At 35.3% G+C, this 20,134-nt stretch overlaps 3 protein-coding genes across 3 annotated transcripts in view; 1 reads left to right on the top strand and 2 right to left on the bottom strand.

Annotated features, from left to right (window-relative positions):
* The window catches only part of LOC125878027 (tetraspanin-19), a 367,072-nt gene extending 352,984 nt beyond the window's left edge, over nt 1–14,088 (bottom strand). The window contains exon 1 of the mRNA XM_049559328.1: nt 14,085–14,088. The gene's annotated coding sequence lies outside the window, so the exon portion shown is untranslated. The remainder of the gene's footprint in view (nt 1–14,084) is intronic.
* On the top strand, nt 7,431–13,994 carry LOC125878011 (putative E3 ubiquitin-protein ligase RING1a). The gene is made up of 10 exons (XM_049559310.1): nt 7,431–7,870; nt 8,014–8,053; nt 10,020–10,078; nt 11,134–11,215; nt 11,318–11,438; nt 11,623–11,664; nt 12,395–12,922; nt 13,015–13,122; nt 13,447–13,668; nt 13,784–13,994. The coding sequence occupies exons 1-10, from the start codon at nt 7,624–7,626 to the stop codon at nt 13,817–13,819; spliced, it is 1,485 nt and encodes a 494-aa protein (XP_049415267.1). The 5' UTR covers nt 7,431–7,623; the 3' UTR covers nt 13,820–13,994.
* A 210-nt stretch (nt 14,089–14,298) lies between the features above and the next one.
* Nucleotides 14,299–19,410, bottom strand: LOC125876418 (protein TPX2). The gene is made up of 20 exons (XM_049557600.1): nt 19,227–19,410; nt 18,294–18,384; nt 17,999–18,203; nt 17,880–17,910; nt 17,471–17,642; nt 17,278–17,374; nt 17,076–17,177; nt 16,893–16,991; nt 16,637–16,792; nt 16,475–16,537; nt 16,324–16,401; nt 16,078–16,233; nt 15,864–15,995; nt 15,695–15,775; nt 15,487–15,606; nt 15,232–15,398; nt 15,036–15,144; nt 14,885–14,944; nt 14,700–14,794; nt 14,299–14,625 (listed from the first exon to the last, which is right to left on the bottom strand). The coding sequence occupies exons 1-20, from the start codon at nt 19,381–19,383 to the stop codon at nt 14,505–14,507; spliced, it is 2,292 nt and encodes a 763-aa protein (XP_049413557.1). The 5' UTR covers nt 19,384–19,410; the 3' UTR covers nt 14,299–14,504.
* Between the last annotated feature and the right edge of the window lie 724 nt (nt 19,411–20,134).

Below are 20,134 nucleotides of genomic sequence, written 5' to 3'. Positions count from 1 at the left end.
GAAACAATGAGGTCATTCCATTAATCTCATAGGTCAAGGAGTTGGTAAAGGACTTAAAGTGAAAGCCAATAAGTTTAAGAAAAAGAAAGCACATGTTTAAGTTCCACAGGATGCTCATAAGGAACTTAAGGCTGATGTGTGTCGTTTCTGTAAAAAGGAAGGACACTATCATAAAGATTGCCTGAAACGTAAAGCTTGGTTTGAAAAGAAAGGTACATTTAGTGCTTTTGTATGTTTCAAATCAAATTTAGTAGAAGTTCCTAATAATACTTGGTGGCTTGATTCTGGTGCAACTACTCATGTATCCACTATGTTGTAGGGATTCACTACGATCCAAACTACAAATCCAAATAAGGATTTCGTATTTATGGGAAATAGCATGAAGGCTCAAATTGAAGGCATAGGGACTTATCGATTGATCTTGGAGACTGGACATCACCTTGATCTATTACAGACTCTTTATGTTCCTTCAGTTTCTAGGAATTTGATTTCCCTTTCAAGACTTGATGTTTCTGGATTTGATTTTTAAGTTTGGACATGGATGTTTCAATTTATATAAGAATACTATTTTTCATGGTTCTGGTGTTCTTATTGATGGTTTATATAGATTGAAACTCGATAATAATTTTTTTGAATCTCTGTATACATTCATCAAAATATTGAAATTAAAAGTAGTTCACTAAATGAAAGTTCTGCTTATTTGTGACATCAACGTTTGGGTCATGTATCTAAAGAACGATTAAAAAGATTAGTAAAGAATGAAATTCTTCTGAATTTGAATTTTGTTGATCTTGATATATGTTTGGATTGCATTAAAGGAAAGCAAACCAAACATATCAAAAAAGGTGCCACAAGGAGCACTCAGCTTCTTGAAATTATACACACTGATATTTGCGGACCCTTAGATGTGCCATCTTTTGGTGGAGAAAAATATTTTATCACCTTTATTGATGATTTTTCACGTTATGGATTTATCTATTTGTTGAAAGAAAAATCTCAAGCAGCGGACACTCTCAAAGTGTACGTTAATGAGGTTGAAAGACAATTAGATAGAAAAGTGAAAATCATTAGGTCAGATAGAGACGGTGAATATTATGGAAAGTATAACAAATCAGGACAATGTCCAGGTCCATTTGCAAAATTCCATGAAGAACATGACATATGTGCACAGTATACTGTGCCAGGAACACCTCAACAAAATGGTGTTGTAGAAAGGCGTAATCGAACACTTATGGATATGGTTAGGAGTATGATGAGTAATTCCTCATTACCTAAATCATTGTGGATGTATTCTCTTAAAACCGTTGTATATTTATTTAACAGGATTCCTAGTAAGGCAGTTCCAAAGACCCCTTTTGAACTGTGGACGGGAAGGAAGCCTAGTTTAAGACACTTGCATGTTTGGGGTTGTCAAGCGGAAGCTAGAGTTTATAATCCACATGAAAAAAAATTAGATTCTCGAACGGTAAGTGGTTACTTTATTAGTTATCCAGAGAAATCTACGGGTATAGGTTTTACTGTCCAAATCATAGTTCGAGAATTGTTGGAACCGGTAATGCAAAATTCATTGAGAATGGTGAAGTTAGTGGGAGTGTTGAACGACAAAGTGTGAAAATTAATGAGGTAAGGGTAAATATTTCATTGCCAATAAATGTACCTACTTCCGCATCAATAACAAATGTTGTTCCTCTTGTTGAAAAACACTTTAACAATGTTGAACAATATTTGGGTGAAACACTTCAAGAAGGAACTAACTCACAAATATTTGACGCAAATGAATCACAAACAGTGCCATTAAGAAAATGAGAAAGAAAATTGGTCATTTCAGATGATTATGTGATTTATTTGCAAGAGTCAGATTTTGACGTTGAAATTAATAAAGATCCGGTTTCATTTTCACAGGCCATAGAAAGCACTGAGTCTGATAAATGGATTAATGCCATGAATGAAGAGTTAAAATCCATGGAATACAACAAAGTCTGGGATCTTGTTCAATTACCAGAAAGTTCTAAAAGAATCGGATGTAGATGGGTCTTCAAGACCAAACGCGATTCTAATGGTAATATTGAACGATATAAAACTAGACTTGTTGCCAAGGGATACACTCAAAAAGGAGGCATTGATTATAAAGAAACCTTTTCATCGGTCTCAAAGAAAGACTCATTAAGAATTGTTTTGGATTTAGTAGCTCATTATGATTTAGAGTTACATCAAATGAATGTGAAAACTGTCTTTCTTAATGGAGACCTCGAGGAGGTTGTTTATATGGACCAACCAGAGGGTTTCGAAATTAAAGAAAAAGATCAGATGGTGTGTAAACTAAAGAAGTCAATATATGGACTCAAACAAGCCTCACGACAATGATATATAAAGTTTAATGATACCATAACATCTTTTGGATTTAAGGAAATTAACGTTGATCGGTGCATATACCAAAAGATTAGTGGGAGTAAGTTTATATTTTTAGTCTTGTATGACATTGTACTTGCTGCTAATGATTTAGGCATATTGCGTGAGACGAAAGACTTTCTCTCTATGAACTTTGAAATGAAAGATATGGGTGAGGCATCCTATGTGATAGGGATAGAAATATTCCGTGATAGATCACAAGGGTCATTGGGACTGTCTCAAAAATGTTATATCGAAAGATTTCTAGAGAGATTTAACATGAACAATTGTTCAGCAGGAATAGTTCCTATTCAAAAAGGGGACAAATTTAATCTTATGCAATGCCCAAAGAATGATGTAGAATGAAAAGAAATGGAAACAATTCCTTACTCTTCTATTGTTGGAAGTTTGATGTATGTTCAAACTTGCACAAGATCGAATATTAGTTTTGCAGTTGGAATGCTAGGAAGATATCAGAGTAACCTTGGAATTGATCACTGGAAAGTTGCAAAGAAAGTCTTAAGGTACCTGAAGGGAACGAAGGATTACATGCTCATGTATAGGAGATCCAATCACTTAGAAGTTACTGGATACTCAGATTCAGACTTTGCTGGATGCGTTGATACTAGAAAGTCCACATTTGGTTACTTGTTCCTATTAGCTGAAGGAGCAATATCGTGGAAGAGTGCTAAGCAATCTGTCATTGCTACATCCACAATGGAAGCAGAATTTGTGGCATGTTATGAAGCCACAATTCATGCATTATGGCTGCGAAACTTCATTTCAGGACTTGGGGTTGTCGACACCATTACCAAGCCGCTGAAAATTTATTGTGATAATACTGCAACAGTATTCTTCTCCAAGAATGATAAGTACTCCAAAGGTGCCAAACATATGGAATTAAAGTACTTTACCGTCAAGGAAGAAGTTCAGAAACAAAGAGTGTTACTTGAGAATATTAGAACTTATCTCATGATTGCAGATCCGTTAACAAAAGGCTTACAACCAAAGACATTTAAAGAACATGTTCAAAGAATGTGTCTTGGTTGTACTTATGATTGATGCACTTATGATATTTTTACACTCTGAGCTCAAATTATGTGTTTCTGATATACATTAATGAATTTCTTGTTTCTCATAATGGTGTACACATTATTGTTTGAGAATCCCAAGATAAGTCTCTATGAGACATTATTGTGGACCATAAAATGTTATCTGTTTTTATAGCTTATGAACCTAGTATGATAAGTTGCTAATGCAGTAGTATATGGAAGGAATTATGTAGCTTAAAATTTATGTACAACCGCCATAACTCGCATTAGTAGTTTGTTATATTGTGCTATTTATGATGGACATTATAGAAGAGATTTATTTGACGCACAACTAATGTTTATTAAATATTAATGTTATATGGTCATTGGGCCAAGTGGGAGAATGTAAGAATTATTATTTATTTACTATTAATTATTTCTTACTTATGGCCCAAGTTTACTTGGAATCAAAGTAATACCATAAATAATATTTAATAAGGAATAGATCTCGTCCATACATTGGTTACTTGATGGACGTACCAGATTAAGTCATAACCTCTATAAATTGGTCCTCCCTCCACCCATTAGGGTTACCACATATTCTCTACATTAATTACATCACTGATGGTTGTGGTAACATAAAGTTAGGGCAAGGAGGTAGAAACCAATTTACGACTAACGCTTCCTCTTCTCTTTGTGATGATGTCTTCCGCATCAGGTATGTGCCTCTAACATTCTCTATGTAAGATTATCATGTTCAAGATTCTGAAAGTATTTAATCTTACATATCTTGCTGGCTTAATTTCTTTATCTTATGTGAGATCTTCTTCACAGCTGGCTGACATCTTTACCAAGTCCTTGACAGTCCTCGTGCATCATCAACTTTTAGGCAAGTTGGGGGTTTCTTCCTCCCCTCCAATTTGAGGGAGAGTGTTGGATTTATTTTCATATATTCTGCACATACATAGGAGATATGGAGATATTCTTTTTCCTTTTCTAATTTTGTCATGTAAATATTCTTTTGATATTTTTTCCTTTTGATCTTGAGAATATTCTTTTAGGGGTACCATTAGATGTCATCTTACTTGTATAAATACAACCTAATTGTATAGTTTTATTCATTGAGAAATACAAGAAGAAAATTTTCTAGATTGTTCTTCATTTATTCTTTCAATACAATAGTTTCTCTCGCAAATTTTATAACTATCTCTAAAACAAAATTTCAGTATAATATATATATATATATTCTTTATAACAATAATTTATTATAGCAAAAAATAATTATAGTGACAATAACAACATTATTATTGAAGTATATAGGTTTGACTATATTTTCTCTATACTTCTCGATTGATGTTGCATTGAAAATAACAGAGGACAAATGAACTAATTTTACTATCAAAGTTGACTAATTTAAACTAGAGTAATATTGGTGATGCATGCAATTAATAGATGATATGATATATCAAAAGCTTAGTTAAAAAATTTCCAAGTACATAATATGGTGTATATGATCATATAATTCAATTTTAACATAATATTCCCAGGCTCTAGCTATATGCTTGCCCACAATATGAAATTATTTTGATTTCTGATTTCATGAGATTTATTTTTTAAAATGAAGTTGTATGATGTGGAATTCAAGATTTTAAACACCCCTCAAACCCCAACATGTTTATGACTTTATATGTGTCTATTGTCAAAAAGTGTGAAAATAGTGGATGTGTCTATTTATGTTTTAGATTTGTTTATCCATTTATATGAAAGACATAATTTTGTGTACATGTTTGACACCAAATTCTAACTAGTAATTGAAAGATATTGAAAGTAACGTATATTTTTTAGTGTGAATATAATATACTTTAAACGATTTCATTGTCATGTTAATTAAAAAAAAAAAAAAGAGAATGCTTCAAGAGTAAATTCCATCTTATATTTTTTTAAAACGTTTGAATTACTTATGACATTGTTCAAAAGACAAAATAAGTCTTTAGGAAAAAGGAAAATTTCTTGCAGTAGATTTTCAAATATCTACACTTCAGGAAGAATTACAATATCAAATATAGATTCAGTGAACCTAATAATTTTTACTTTAAACATTATGCATATTTTTAAAAAATCATCATTTATATAAATGTTTAACTCAGTAACTAACATAGACTATATCCGGAAACTGTAAAATATGACTTCTCTATGGCTACTCAACAACAATAATGTATAATTTAACAAGTGGCATATGAAAATGATAGAATACACACAGACTGTCTCGATTTCGATCATCGTGAGTGACATCCACACTAAACCATCTAGTGGGAGAACCAAAGACTAACCTGAACCAACCCAACACTATTCATAAAACCAAGTTTTATCATAAAATAAAGAAAATAGTTTAGTTAACTAGAGAAATGAGTCGCCATAAACCCAACCCAATAACATGAAACATTTAACGCAGAAATAAACCATAAGGACCGAAGGTCACATACCAAAACTCTAAAACAGTTAATTGGGGATGCAACTCTGAAACTAAACATAACTAAAGTCTAAAAGTCTGTGTCCAAAAAGATGGACAAGAAAATCAAAGCAATTCATTGCAGCCTGAAAGATGTAACTTACCCTTGGATTCAGAATCAAGTACCTCTCAACTGAGGTCTTGGATCAGCCGCTGAAGAATTCCCTGTACTCAACAAGAAAAAGAACAGGTGCAATATCAGTTCACAAACTACAATATATTGTTAGGATCACATGATCAGTCCAAGAGATGAATGTAAGCAGTTCACCACAAATTAAAGTAGTGACACAGAACAATAATAGATATAACAACAAGTATCAAACCACATGGACTCTCAATCACATGCCATGAAATAACAATGCATGGATGCATGTCCCACATGATCACAAATGCAAACGATCGGTTCTTTCATGGAACCACAATAACATACATGGTCCTCTCACATAACCCAAACCCAAACTGTTAGTGTACCTGCGTGGTACTCAAGCTATCCATAGTTAGTATACTGACATGGTATCCAAGGCAACCAACAATCACAAACAATCACATAACACAATGAACAATACCACTTGGAAACCATAAGTCATAATAAAAAGTTCATTGCATGTGATTACCTACATGATGTCATTTCATATGTCTCCCTATGCATTGCACAAATGATATTGCAAAGCAGTAGACATGCATACATACATAAGTCAGAAATATACAACCATTACCTAGCCCAGATTTCGTATGAGGCTGGTCTAATCAAATTTTTTTAAGTCACTACCTCTCTGGCCCAAATTCTTTCACTATTAACTTAATCATAACGATTGGGTCAGGTCGTTACATAAACCTTATTCAAAATTATTGTCAGAAGTTAAAAGTGTGAACATAGTGAATGCGCCTACCCCTTTTTCAAATTCGGTCAATCCATTTATGAGAAATGTATTACTTATATATTGATGCCAAATTTGAATTAACTAATAAACATATCCGTCATTAAAATCTATTAAAAACAATAACATCTTCTCGTGTGAATACAAATACTCAAAACGATGTCGTTTTCCAATTATAAAAAAGAACAAAAAAGGTGAGCGTTTCGAGAATTAAATGTCATCTAATACTCGCTATACCACTGTTTAACACACACAAACTATATTCTCTTTTCGAAAAACATTAAAATTACTTATGACATTGTTCAAAAGACGAAAAAACCCATCGTAAAAAAGATTTTTTTTGACGTAGATTCCGAACATCACACGGGCAGAACTATATATACGATTCGATGAATCCAATAAGCTTTACTCAAACCCTATATATAACACCAAGTGACTAACATATTCTGTATTCACAAGCTTCAAATCTTGACTCTGCTGTGCTGTTCCGACCATGGAATAGCAAAAGGAAAAAAAATAATGAGAAAAGGAAGAAGAAGTGTTACAAAATTGTAAGAATTGTGTATTTAATTACAAAGGTATAGCTTGAATATTTCTCATCTCAAGTCCACTTCTCTCTTGTCTTCTCTTTCTCTCCTCTTCTTCACTGAGCCCCTCTTTCTCTTTCTCTCTCTTTTTTTTGGTACAAAGTGAACAAAAAGCTTATTGCTTTCATCAAATTTACGACTCTTTATTCTTCTCTCAATTCCAAACAACAAATAAAGCCAACACATTCTGTAAAAGCTTTGCCTTTTTCTGTAGCGGTGCCCAAGGAAAAATGCCAGCCCAGAAACGATTTTTATCGAATTATCAAGATGATGACAACAACGATGAGGATGATGAGAACTCGCCGGAGCAACGGCAGCAGCAGCAGCACCGTCGCCGGAAACAATCCAGGCGAGCTATAGAAGAGGAACAACAAGAAGTTGAGGAAGAGGAGGAAGATGAGCAAGACCAAACCCAGGATGATGATGGTGATGGGGATGGGGATGATCGAGAGGGGAAAAAGCAATCTTCTGATGATGGTTACGTATCTAAACACTTTATACGTGTACCCAAAATTCCAAATCTCTGTTATATGAATAAATGTGTGTTTGTTCTGTTATGGTGCATTGATCTTTTTCGTTTTTTTTGATGTTTAATGATTTGATTGGTTTGATTTTTGCAGATTCTGATGGAAGTGGCACTGACCCAGAAGCATTTGATGAGTAATTTCTCTGTTTTTTTTTTCATCTGCATGTTTAATTTCGTGTTTTTTTACTGCTGGGTTTGCTACTTTTTGATCTTTTTCTTTAATGGGTTTGAGTTCAGATGGCGTGTTTTCGCTTTCTGGGTCGACCCAAATAGTTCTTCTTTTGAGTAACGGCAGATTGATGGATGCAGAATTTCTACTTTTAAACTTTGTTTGAGTGATGGGATTCTTACTTTGGAGTTTGGAGTTTGGCCAAGTTTCTGATGCACTCATGCTGCTTGATTTAATGCGCAAGTGATCATTTCTGCATGCGGTCGTTAGTTTTAATAGCTGAGCTTCTCGGAGGACTTTTTTCTATAAGTAGATTGATTGTGAATTTGGAAATGCTATTGGGGTATTGCGTTTGAGTTATAAAGAATCCATTTTTATAACTTACGTTTTACCCTTTTTTGATATGCATTGCATTGCATGATGCTCTAAATTCACATTTACTTGTATTCTCAATTCATATATCTAGAACTTGCCCAAAGAGTGAGGGCATGCGGTGGTGTAAACCAGAAATTTTCGTTTAACCAAACTTCTTTCAAATATAAAGACTACCTTAAAGATTATAAGGATGTAAGTACTATCTTTAAGGTTAGTCTCGATTTTCCAGGTCGGTATAGTTGTTATCCTATTATATCTCTGGATCTGGCCATGCAGGATAAAATTTTCGCCCATACATGCAGGGAATCCTTTTTCCTTACTGTAAGACTTGTGAGTTGTGAGTATGAATTACATAATGCTTAATGATATAGTTGTTCATGAAATATATGGTCAGGTTTGTGTAATCGCGGTGTCAACATGACCAACGAAGTTGTATGTAGTATATGTGTAAGGTATCTTATTGAAAAGTATATATGTCTTGTAGTGACAGGAACTAACTGTCTTGACATGCTTGATAACTGCAATTGGACTTCACAGAAGTTTTATACTTTTGCAGTGGAAGTTACTAGTTCAAGATTCCTTGGATTTTAACAATGAAATAACTTGTTAACTTTTGTCTTTACTTAGTAATGAAAAACCAGTTATGCTAGATGATTACTATAAAGTATAAGGTAGCACACTATTTTCTTGTTAACATTTCCTCTGAGTGTTTCCATTGGTCCTTGGTTAGCAGCATCACCTTTTTGGCCCTTGACCCTGGAAGATCCCTTTAAGCAGTTGTTGCTGCAAAGGAATAAAAGAAGTAACTTTTGGCAATTTTTAGCTCAACGGAACCTTTTCTACAGTTATTAAGAAGTGTACTTAAAGAATTTCCAACTTTCTTGGTTTGCTGTTTTTGAGGTGTGGGAGACTATTTGATTGCATCATTCTTTTTGTCTTCTTCTCAAGTCTGATCTCATTTATTGGTGTGCATTTTCTTTAAACTTGAATCACCTTTAAAAAAATTCTTCAAAGTCTCTTGCTATAGAAATATTCAGGATCAGTAGTTTAGCTGGTTGTGAAGTTGATAATGGGCGGGTAAGGATTTGCCTGACCCTGGGTTCTCCTGGTGGAAACTCCATTTTTCTTTATGCTTGTCAATCGTCGATTAAAATGTATAAAATCTGAAAGGGAAAAGGAAAAACTTGTACAGAGTACACGATTCTCAATCCAAGATGGTTCCATAACAGATACAAATTATGCAGGCTTTACTTTTCACCAATATAAAGTCACTACCTAACATGCCGGTTTTGCCATACTGTAAGACTTATGAGAATGAATTACATTATGCTCAATTAGGTTGTCATCTTTCATGCTGAACTGAAAGTTAAAACTATACAAATTTCCAGAAGTTATTCTGCAGAATTTAGAACCTTGTGATCTTACTGATTTTTTTTCCCTAGACAGAATATTTTCTATATCATCCTTTTGGTAAAATGATCTGCATGATGCATCATCTCCATTTTTCTGGATATTTGATGCAGTTTTGTAACTTTATAGTCTTTGCCTGCCTGCAGGTTGATCGCTGTGTCACGATCTGAGATTCGCACCAATGTACAATGTCCTATATGCTTAGGTATTCTTTATTCTCTTAATTTATTATATTTGAATATTTACAGCTTCGAGTTTTTTGCTAGGATTTCGATGAGAGAAGTTTTCTCGCACAATTATTTCAAGCTCGTAAAGATCTAGAATGTCCTATATGTCTAGGTATATTTGCTTTCACATCATTCTATATTGTTTAATGTTCTATATTTTGTTATTCAATCCAAAATTGTTGTGATATTTGTGGATTTTACCATTTAACTTCACTCTTTACGCATAAGTTCATTTTTCAAGAGTTTTCTCCTAAAAATATCCCCTTTATTTTTATTCGTTGGCACCCATGCGGGGGACTTTAGCAGATAATTCGGGATAATGGAAAACAACTGATGTTTCCCCGAAGTTTCAGGATTATGGTAAATTATATGTATAGAACCTGATCATATGATGAGAGAACTTCTCAAAATGATGCTTCTATCTCTCCTCCCCTGAGTTTTATCATGGTGACTTGTGCAGTTGTCTTCCACCTCAGTTCTAAATCAGAGGGATAAACTTTTAAGTATATTTTTTTGTGCATGTTATTATCATAAAGTAGAATACTACTTGACTATTCAGCAAGTTCACAGGAAAAATCTCCTTTCTTATCCTTTCTATGTCTTCCAGCTAGATCATCATACAAACTTTTCTTATCAGCAGTATCTCCAAAAGTAATTTTTTTTTCTCTTCAAACAGTAAGTGATAGCGTTTCATGATTTCTGCTAAAGAATGGGAAAGCAAAACTACCAAATACCTTAATAGAAAAAGGATTAACACCAAACACAGGCTTCAATTGGTTTTCTTTTGTTTCGTCAGTATTAGCTGGTTATCCTTTGGACTTGGTTAACTTCACGAACAACTAAAATGACCATAATCTTCTCAATAACCAAGTTGTATTCCCGGTCTTACCTTTTCCTATACACCATGAGGAGCTAATTTTTTTCGTTTTGCGTCCTTGCTTAGTCTCTATGGTGTGCTCTACATCAATCAGTTGCAGCTGCACCAAAGTCTAAACAGTTTTTTTACCATTGGATGTCTGCACTGCATGCACAGGTATTATCAAGAGAACTCGGGTTGTGATGGGATGCCAACACCGTTTTTGCAGGGAGTGCATAGATAAATCAATGAGACTAGGGTATGTAATGCATTAAATCAGTTTTGTGATTTAACTAGTCTTTAGAACTCAAGAATTACCTGAAGACTACTATAAATTTTGCTTGTAAACGCCCTTTTACAGGAATAATGAATGCCCTGCTTGTCGCATACATTGTGCTAGTCGACGATCATTGAGAGATGATCCTGGATTTGATACCTTAATTGAGGCAATATATCCAGATGTTGAGAAGTATGAAGAAGAGGTATTTCCTTAATTTTAATGCTATGCAGCTTAATAAAATCCCCTTCCCCTGCCTGTATAATGAGAAAAAGAAGGGGCCCTAAGGGGAAAAAAAGAAATACAAAACCACTAGAGGCATGTATTCCTTTCCTCTTCCCTTTTGATGAAACTTGTCTCCTGCTAATTTGTGGAATATCTTGTTTTAGGAACTTGTCTTTCTTGAAGAGGAACGAGCAATAAATGACCAGGTCAGTTAAAGAAGCACCTGAAATCCTCATTCTTGAATAGACATGTGTGCATTTGTTTGCATGTATGTACTTCTTGTTTGTGTGCATCCTCGTTTGCGTACAGCGAGCATACGTATCTCAAGGTTGTTACGGGAATAGAACACAGATATAGAGGTGTTCTATTAGTCATTACAGGTCCATGCATGTTGAAGATAGATGTTATGAATTACTAGATCTTAATCTGTTGATGATATTTTCTTTGCAATGTAATAGATTCTGTTTTCTCCCCCTTATCACTAAGATCTAAAAGATATCATTCTATAAAAACTCTTATTGTGAAACTAAGATGCTTACTGTGGCCAAAGCACATCCTGCATTCTCAAAAAATGAAGATCTCACTGTCGGCTAAGCTTGCTGGTGACTGACTCCAAGTGCTCTACTAACACATGTTAAATCAACTTTAAAAAGTCTTATGTTTTCCTTATATTTAGAGAATCTGAAATGAAATTGAAGCTTCTCTTACCATTGTTTGTGAAACAAGTGTTTTCAGGTGTTATTATATGCCTATCTGATAGTCCAAGTCCAATTAACTTTTATGCTTTACCCAGTAGAATATAACTGTGCAAATAATCTGTTAATTAAAATGGACGTAGATATAAGTTTTTTCTTTCTGATTGACACTTCTGTATATATTGGGGGCGAGACACAGACCTTGGTACATGCCTTATGCTTTTTTTGTTTCGTTGGACAGATTCAAGCATCCATTGCCAAAATATCTCAACGCCAATCTGAAGCATTAATTAAGAGGCGCAAAGGCGGTAAAGACATAGCTTCTCCCTCCTCACAAAGAACATCTCGCAACTATCATGCTTATTCAAGAAGAAAAAGAAACAGTCAGGGCACAGAACCTGAGCGATCTGATCCAAATGAGAGTGAAAATGATGATCATGATGAGATCAAAGATTCACCCCTTAAGGATGAGCGTGGAACACAAACCAAGTTCAGGAAACACAGGAGGCGCAAAGGAGCTCTGACCACTCAGACTTCTCCTTCAGCTGCGAGTCCAGATGGTGGACACATTGAAACTGCAGTACAGCTTCCGAGAGTCACCCCAAGTAATTCTCCTGGACCTGCACTGAAGCCAGAAACACTTGCTTGGGGAAGAGGTGGTGTTCGAAGCCACAATCGACATGGCAGTGGTGGTAGCAGAAATGCTCGTAATTATCGACTATCCAAGTTAGTTGATTTTCTTGACAGTGTTCGAGCAAAGGATGATGAGGTAACATCTCTAAATGAGATGTGTTGCAATTCATGCGCTGTCTGGTTCTTTCAATGTTCATTTGTCCGTAATTCACTCTTCTTATTTTGCAGTTAAATATCCATCTTGAGATAATTCCATTAGACAAACAAGCGACACCAAGTCTGAAAAAGCCCCATCTCTGCTGCACGCCAAGCACATCAGTTGGGCATCTCTGTGAAGTAAGAGTTCCTTTTCGTCATACATTAAGAGCAAAAAAATAATATTTTCCACTATCCTTAGTGACCTAATTAGCAGAAATGATTAGAAGCTGTCTGCTACTGCAAAACAAATTTTGAACTTTTTGGTGCTGCACAATCTTATTGCTGATCACATGGATATGCATTTCTCATTTAACTTTGTTGTCTAAGGATGATGCATGTTTGTTTTTCTATGGTTATGCCTCTAATATCGTCAATTAGGAATTGCTTCCATAAAATCTGCTGGCTGTTCATTTTTCCATTTTGCCTCAGTTGACACTTTTTGTAATGATATTTTGAGTGCAGCTTGTTGCTCAGGAGACAAAATCACAAGCCATAGATGTTGAATTACTGGCGGTAAAAATCAACACTGTTGCTGGCAACTCCATTATCAACCATTCAATCTTAATGGATGCATCAAATATGCTACCTCAAGCTGTCGATGGTTCCAATGTTACTCTGGAACGCTTAGAAAGGCAAGATACTGTGGGAGGAATCAGTTCCAGTTGTTCTTTAAACAAGAATCTGGTGAGTTGGAGCTACAAATGAGTAATCAAATCCAATTGGATTACTTTAAAAAAATTATGTTTCTTGATGCATCCATTAGTGTCCCACCTGAACAATCTTTTCTCTGTTCTTTCAGATCCTTGTGTACGTGCACAAGAATTCTGCGGTTTGATGATCATTCAGCTGATATGGCGCCTTTGTAGAAGATGAGTGCAGGGGGAGAAAAGAGGACAGGGGAACATATGGAGGGCAACATTTAGGAACTTTTTATAGTTTAGTCTGCTAGTTTTCAGTTCTGGCCTATGATCTTTCTTTCTATAATGAATTTATCTGATGTCGCAAGTTTTGGTTTGACATTTTGTTTATCTCCTTACAGTCACAGAAACATAAAAAATGTTTGTCCTTTTTCCAATTGTTCCCTGTTTTTTCTGCACCATTGCTTTCCCCACTTGCCCTATTTTTTTATTTTTTATTGGTTTCCCATCTGCTGTTTGGTACCCACAGATACACAGAGTACTGATTAAATATGAAGGAGTAAGTCTTACCCACTCCACCACATTGCCATTGTTATATCATTCATTCATCTCAATTTAAGTGTCTCACTAAATATAGAAAGAGACGCTCTTTTTGGATAGAGTGAGTAATTTTAAATATATTATAATATACTTGATGAATTCTCTGTGTACAAAGTGCACATTCTTACAGATAAATTTTCAATCTATACAAAAGTGCACATTTTACGGAAGAACACATTGTGACTCCAACCATTTGACAACAATGTCCTTAATCTCTCCATGGAGTTCAAGGATTCTTGAACATTCCTCCCAGATTCTTGGACCGATTAAATGTCCGTATCTTCACCTCATCTGGGAGGCAGCAGTAGAAACTGCAGCATAGGGACATGCCAATTTTCTCCTTTCTTGCCTTTTAAGAACCAGCAGCTTGGGGGATCTTGGTTTCGTCACTTGTTTGGAAGATCTGTAAAAAAAGGTTTAGTAGTTGGTCTAATGTGTAAAAGAAGAAAAACAATTAGTAGCATGAATTTTACATACTTTTGTGGCAGGAAAGGATGATCAAATTTAGGTAAAGGTCTTGCATGAGGCACCAAAGTTCTTCGTAGTTGTTTCAGAGCCATCTCTTCCTCCATCTAACCACCACAATCGATCCACACATTAAGAATTAGTCTATTCACATCATTAGCTGCTCGAAATAACACTACAGTTTATAATATGCATACCATTCTTGCAGCTTCTGCCTCCTCCCTGTATCTTTGATACATCATTTCTTTCTCCTTAATCTGCACAACAGCTTATAATATGAGTGAGTGGACTATAATAATAGGCTTTAGCTCTCAGAGAAAGTTGTACGCGAATGACAAAAAGTTTTACCTTCTTATCAAACTCAGCTCTATCTGGTGCACGATGATCTACGTGTAGATTAAATTCCTGAACTTGAGTGAGGGGCTTACGTACTTTCTCAGGAACTGGAATTGGATCCCTACAAATTTAAGAAACATCATTCATCTTTCAGATTCACTAGAAGAAGAAATAGTTCATAAAATAGTCATTCTTTAAGGGGTCTTACTCAATTAAGATTGGTTGCGCTATAAAAGTCCTCATCATTGCTTCTTCCTTCTCCAATCTTCGCCGTTCTTCCAATTCCCTCTGCATCTCTCTTTCATGCCTGACCAGACTCTCCAGTTGGAAAGGTTCTGGTTTTGTACAATGCTTTGGTTCTGGTTTTGGTGGAACCTGCCAATGAATATATAGGAAATGAGTTCATATGAAAAGGAGTGTACTGTAAAACAGCTATTATAATAGTTGGTGTGTTGTTACATACCACAGGGTAATCAGTTGTGCAAGGATATGGAGTTGCTTTAGGAACTCTTGACCTCTCTTCTTCAATCTGTTTCTGTAGAAGTTCGGTGAATAGTCGCCTCTCTTTCTCTGCTCCTCTTTCCTGGATTCAAGAAAAAGCTAAGCCATGAGGAGCTACATCATTTCGATAAGAAGGAACAAAAACATGAACACGCAGAAAATATACACACCTCTGTGTAGAGATGGAAAGGATTTGGTCTGGTGTTTCTTGGTATAGTCTTTTCATTTCTAGGTTCGGAATACAGAGAAAGCTGAAAATTGGAGAAAGTACAGTGAGGAAAATGTTAAAATAGAAGGTGCGCTAAGGTAGTAATAAGAAGGATAATATTCTGATGGAACCTTGTCAAAGAGATCAGTAACATTAGCAGGAGGTGGAATCCTTTCATCTGTGGCAAAATGAAATTCTTCAGGCACCGTCACGTGCTTCTTTGTGTTGCAGAACATTCCAAGGTCTCCTTTACTTTCAAATATCTACAAATTCGAAAAAGTTAGCCACACAAAACCAATGTTGATAATTGATTGATAGTTTAGAAGGTGTGGGGGATTGTGTTACCTTCTTATTGAAAGGCCTAGCCCTGAACTTCGGAATTTTTTCAAGTTCTTCCTTTTCAAGTTCTTCAGTGCTTTTCATCTGTGGAAGCCGTGCTCTAAGTGACGTTTGCAGAACAGGTGATTTAGGAGCTGTAAGATGTGGCTTCCATTGATGACTCTGTGGCGCAAAAGTTTAAATTAGTCAGCATGAAAGCAAGTTAATAGTTTTTTTATTCCAAGTATTCACAACCACTTTGTAGTTAGTAACCTGAGTAGATTCCATGGATAGGACTGAAGATGTTTCAACATTCTGATTGGCCCTGGCCATCGTCTCTAAATGAAATTCCTGCAGAAGTGTAGCATATCTCAGTTGATTTTCTTGAATTACTCCTAGTTCTTCATAATCCAGGTAAACATACCTTAAATTCTGGAAGTTGCGGTGTACTTTTAGGTAGTGTTGGTAACTGTGGAGCTTCCAAGATCTGTTCCCAAAGGTACAAAAGAGAAAAGTACGATAAGATCAGTAGAAAATATTCAAAATCAGAAGGTAAAGGACACAAAACTATCTGTAAAATGTTCACCTTTTTGTTCAGTGGGCGAGCCTTAAACTTGGGAATTTTAGCCATCATTTCCTCCTCAAGCTCAGCTGAACTCTTCACTGTAGTTGGACGGACGCGTTGTGCAGTCTCAAATTCAGGTTCTTTAGGTGCAGTTAATGTTAGTTTATTAGGCTTCCTCTGCATCAATCATCAATCATCCATAGTGATGAATATAACATTTTAAAAGATATTTAAAGGTTTTGAAAAAATAGAACTAGTGAATAGTTTCAGTTGTTACATGTGAATTGGAACTGCTCGTTCCCCTTGTGCTACATTGGAATTTCTTCATCATTTCTGCTGTTGAAATAAACTGTGGTACTGGTTCTCGTACATACATCTTAGACAGTAAAAAATCCAAGTTAGATACATTCTGAGTATTCAAATAACATGCAAGATAAGAAAGATGTAGTCGATGGAAAACCTTTCTGTCCTCTTTATGAGTTTTGGTAGCCGTAGAGAAGGTGGAGACAATGGCTCCAGGTTTCGTTTTGTGCGGCAAATATTGGGGTTTGACATCCAGAATCTAGCAATTCGAGAGGCAAAAAAGAAAAGCAAAATCCCAAGTGAGGTCAGATGAAACAACTTGAAAAATTCGGCATTTTCCAGAGAATATTATAAACTACCTGCTTGGCTTTTCCACTTTCTAATTTTTGCCTCTTTATAGCTTGGTTTTCTTGACCAAAATTGGGCGTTCTAACAGCACTTCTCATGATTGCTTGCCTGTGCAATGAAGTTCATCGAACAAGAAGGCGGAAAGAACAATGAGAGAATGAAAAAATTGAAGTGCCAAAAGCTACACAACAGCACATCACTTACTTTCTCATGCTAACAGGATTCGCGCTCTTTACAGGCAATGTTTTTGACTTCAATGCTGAAGGATTTCTAAGCATGCTTGTAGTTTTCTTTGCTGTTTTCTGATTGTTGGAATCAGTCTTCCTAGGGTCTATCTTCTTAGACATTGTTTGTGGTGGTCTTGGGGTGCAAATTTCTGCACAAGAAGGTTATTATGATCAGATGCCTTAGCAGTTGAAATTGTCCACAAAATGGTGAACACACTAAAGCAAACAACAACCAGTGTATTCCCACAAGTGGGGTCTGGCTAGGGTAGAGTGCACGCAGACCTTACCCCTACCTTGTGGAGATAGAGAGGCTGTTTCCGAAAGACCCTCGCCTTGGGAAAAACACTCAAGCAACGAATAAAAAATGACAATCCTTGGTAACTAACCTTGACTAGTTGGCTGTTTCTCAACAGATTCCTGTAAAATTTAACAAGTACAATGAGATATAAAGGTCAAAATAGGATCCTAAATGGTGCTTCAGTTACCACATGATAAGCGGAAGTACCGGATTGGGAAGACTGCCATTACGTTCTACTCCAATCGCATCATCTGGTGTTACCTCTTCCTTAACCTCAGAAGACAAAACCTTAGCTGCAGGTTTGTTGTTTTCATCTGGTGTCACCTCTTCCTTAACCTCAGAAGATAAAACCTTAGCTGCAAGTTTGTTGTTCTCATCTGGTGTCACCTCTTCCTTAACCTCAGCTGCAGGCCTGTTTCAGTGCATTGAAATGAGTAAGAACATGATGGTTAAATGACATTGTATCATCTGAATATTGACATTTCTTTTGCACTATAAAGACCTTGTATTACTCTCCAACTTCTCGCCTTCAGTAAAATCACATGGGATCTCAACTTGTACTGATCTATTGGTCTTGATTCTTGGCATACAAGCTGCAAAATCCAACAACGACGCAACCAAACATCAACTTTTCATTTCAATTTGTACTTCTATAACAAAAATAACAATCACCAGCATCTACAAACACCACCACAATTAGAGTGGATCCATTGTCAATCTACCTCCAATGATATTTTAATGAAAATAGCAATCAACATTAACTACCAAAATTACATAGGGGTAGGAGAAGGAGAAATGAGATTACAGGGTGGAGAATTGAACCCTCAGTAACAACGTGAAAGTTCAGGTAGCCAATCAATTCAACTACTAAGATCCCCATCAAAAACAACTACTAGAACCCATGACATGAATATATATATAATATATATTGATCTCGAAAAGGGAACCAAATTGTGTGATTTAAATTGCAAAAAAGGAACCAGTTTGGAGATTAAAGCATTCCCTAAATTGACCTTAGCCTTAAGCCCTAATTTTTCACAGTAAGTCTCATTTCTGTTCTCCGCCAGGAATGTATTAGGTATGTATTTATCAACAATTTCAAAGCTGATCCCCAATTATTTCGGGATAAAGGCCTAATTGATAAATGAATTGTAATTACGAGCATAAGCTACCTGCTCTTTCGTTAAACTATATTCACAGATAAAACTAATACATATCTCAAAAAATTCTAGTGTCAATCCACTGAAGTGATACAATATGAAACAGAAGTCTCAAAAACAACTGTTCCGGCCTGGAATTGGGAGCTACTAAAATTCTCCTATTATTCCAATGAAGTAGGATAAGAATTGACACTCCGTAAATTGAACAATCAACAGTAAGATCCAACAACAAGAAAAACGCTAAAGAATATTGAAGGAAGCATAAAAACACGTACGAGAAGGGGCATAGCTACTAGTAATTTCAAACCAAAGCTCTGCCTTGCGCATATCCTCCCCTGTCTCTCCATCGATGAAATCAAAGAATCGTGGTGCTGAAAACTCGTAAATTTCATCAATCATGAGTAAATTCGGATCATCTTTTACGTCCGCCATTTCTTCTCTAGAATGAAAAACAACAACAACAAAAAATGCTTTGATAGTTTTTGCTGGGAGCGGGAGAGGTATTAAAAAAACGGTCGAATTTTTTCCTTGAAATAATATGATCTTGTTGACCGTTGCCACTGTACATAACGGCTATATAAGATTATTATGATCAACTCCAGGGAAAAAAACGCTGTCGTTTTGGGTATCCATATATGATATATGAACAGATGCTAAACATTTTTATTTTTTTTCCTTTTACAGATGCTAACCAAAATTAAATGGAAATAATAGTCAGCCCTCTCTGTAATAACGTTCTCAAAATGATTTTGATGTTATATTTTATTAGTACATGTTTTCTATATATACTTATACTAGTAAAATTATTCGCGCGGAAATTTAATATCATGAACTTTATAAAATAATACTTAAAATTTATCAGTCATTAAAACTAAAACACAATATTATCTTACATACAAGATTACATAGTAACAAACGTTAATAATGTAAAGGAAAATGAAAATTATTACATCTTATCATTTATCTTTAATAACATAAGCATAAATTAATGATTGTAAAAATACATATCAAAACCTGTAACATAAGCAATGGTGTCAGTGAACCACTCAACATGAGCAAAGTACACAAATATTTAATTGTGAAGAAGAAAAGGTTCAGAATTTTCGTTGTTTTAAAATGAGAAGAAATCTCTCTATTTATAGACAACAAAGGATAGTGTGAACAAATATTTATTGTGCCTTAT

This window comes from Solanum stenotomum, chromosome 9 (assembly GCF_019186545.1).
Source record: "Solanum stenotomum isolate F172 chromosome 9, ASM1918654v1, whole genome shotgun sequence".
Taxonomy (NCBI): domain Eukaryota; kingdom Viridiplantae; phylum Streptophyta; class Magnoliopsida; order Solanales; family Solanaceae; genus Solanum; species Solanum stenotomum.
This window is presented reverse-complemented; position numbering and strand designations above follow the sequence as displayed.

Coding starts and splice junctions, on each gene's coding strand:
- LOC125878011 (XM_049559310.1), top strand. CDS start 7,624: ATGCCAGCCCAGAAACGATTTTTATCGAATTATCAAGATGATGACAAC. Junction 7,871..8,013: donor AAAGCAATCTTCTGATGATG/GTTACGTATCTA, acceptor TGATTTTTGCAG/ATTCTGATGGAAGTGGCACT. Junction 11,439..11,622: donor TTGAGAAGTATGAAGAAGAG/GTATTTCCTTAA, acceptor ATCTTGTTTTAG/GAACTTGTCTTTCTTGAAGA.
- LOC125876418 (XM_049557600.1), bottom strand. CDS start 19,383: ATGGCGGACGTAAAAGATGATCCGAATTTACTCATGATTGATGAAATT. Junction 17,375..17,470: donor AATCCTGTTAGCATGAGAAA/GTAAGTGATGTG, acceptor TTCATTGCACAG/GCAAGCAATCATGAGAAGTG. Junction 14,626..14,699: donor CATCCTTTCCTGCCACAAAA/GTATGTAAAATT, acceptor CTTTTTTTACAG/ATCTTCCAAACAAGTGACGA.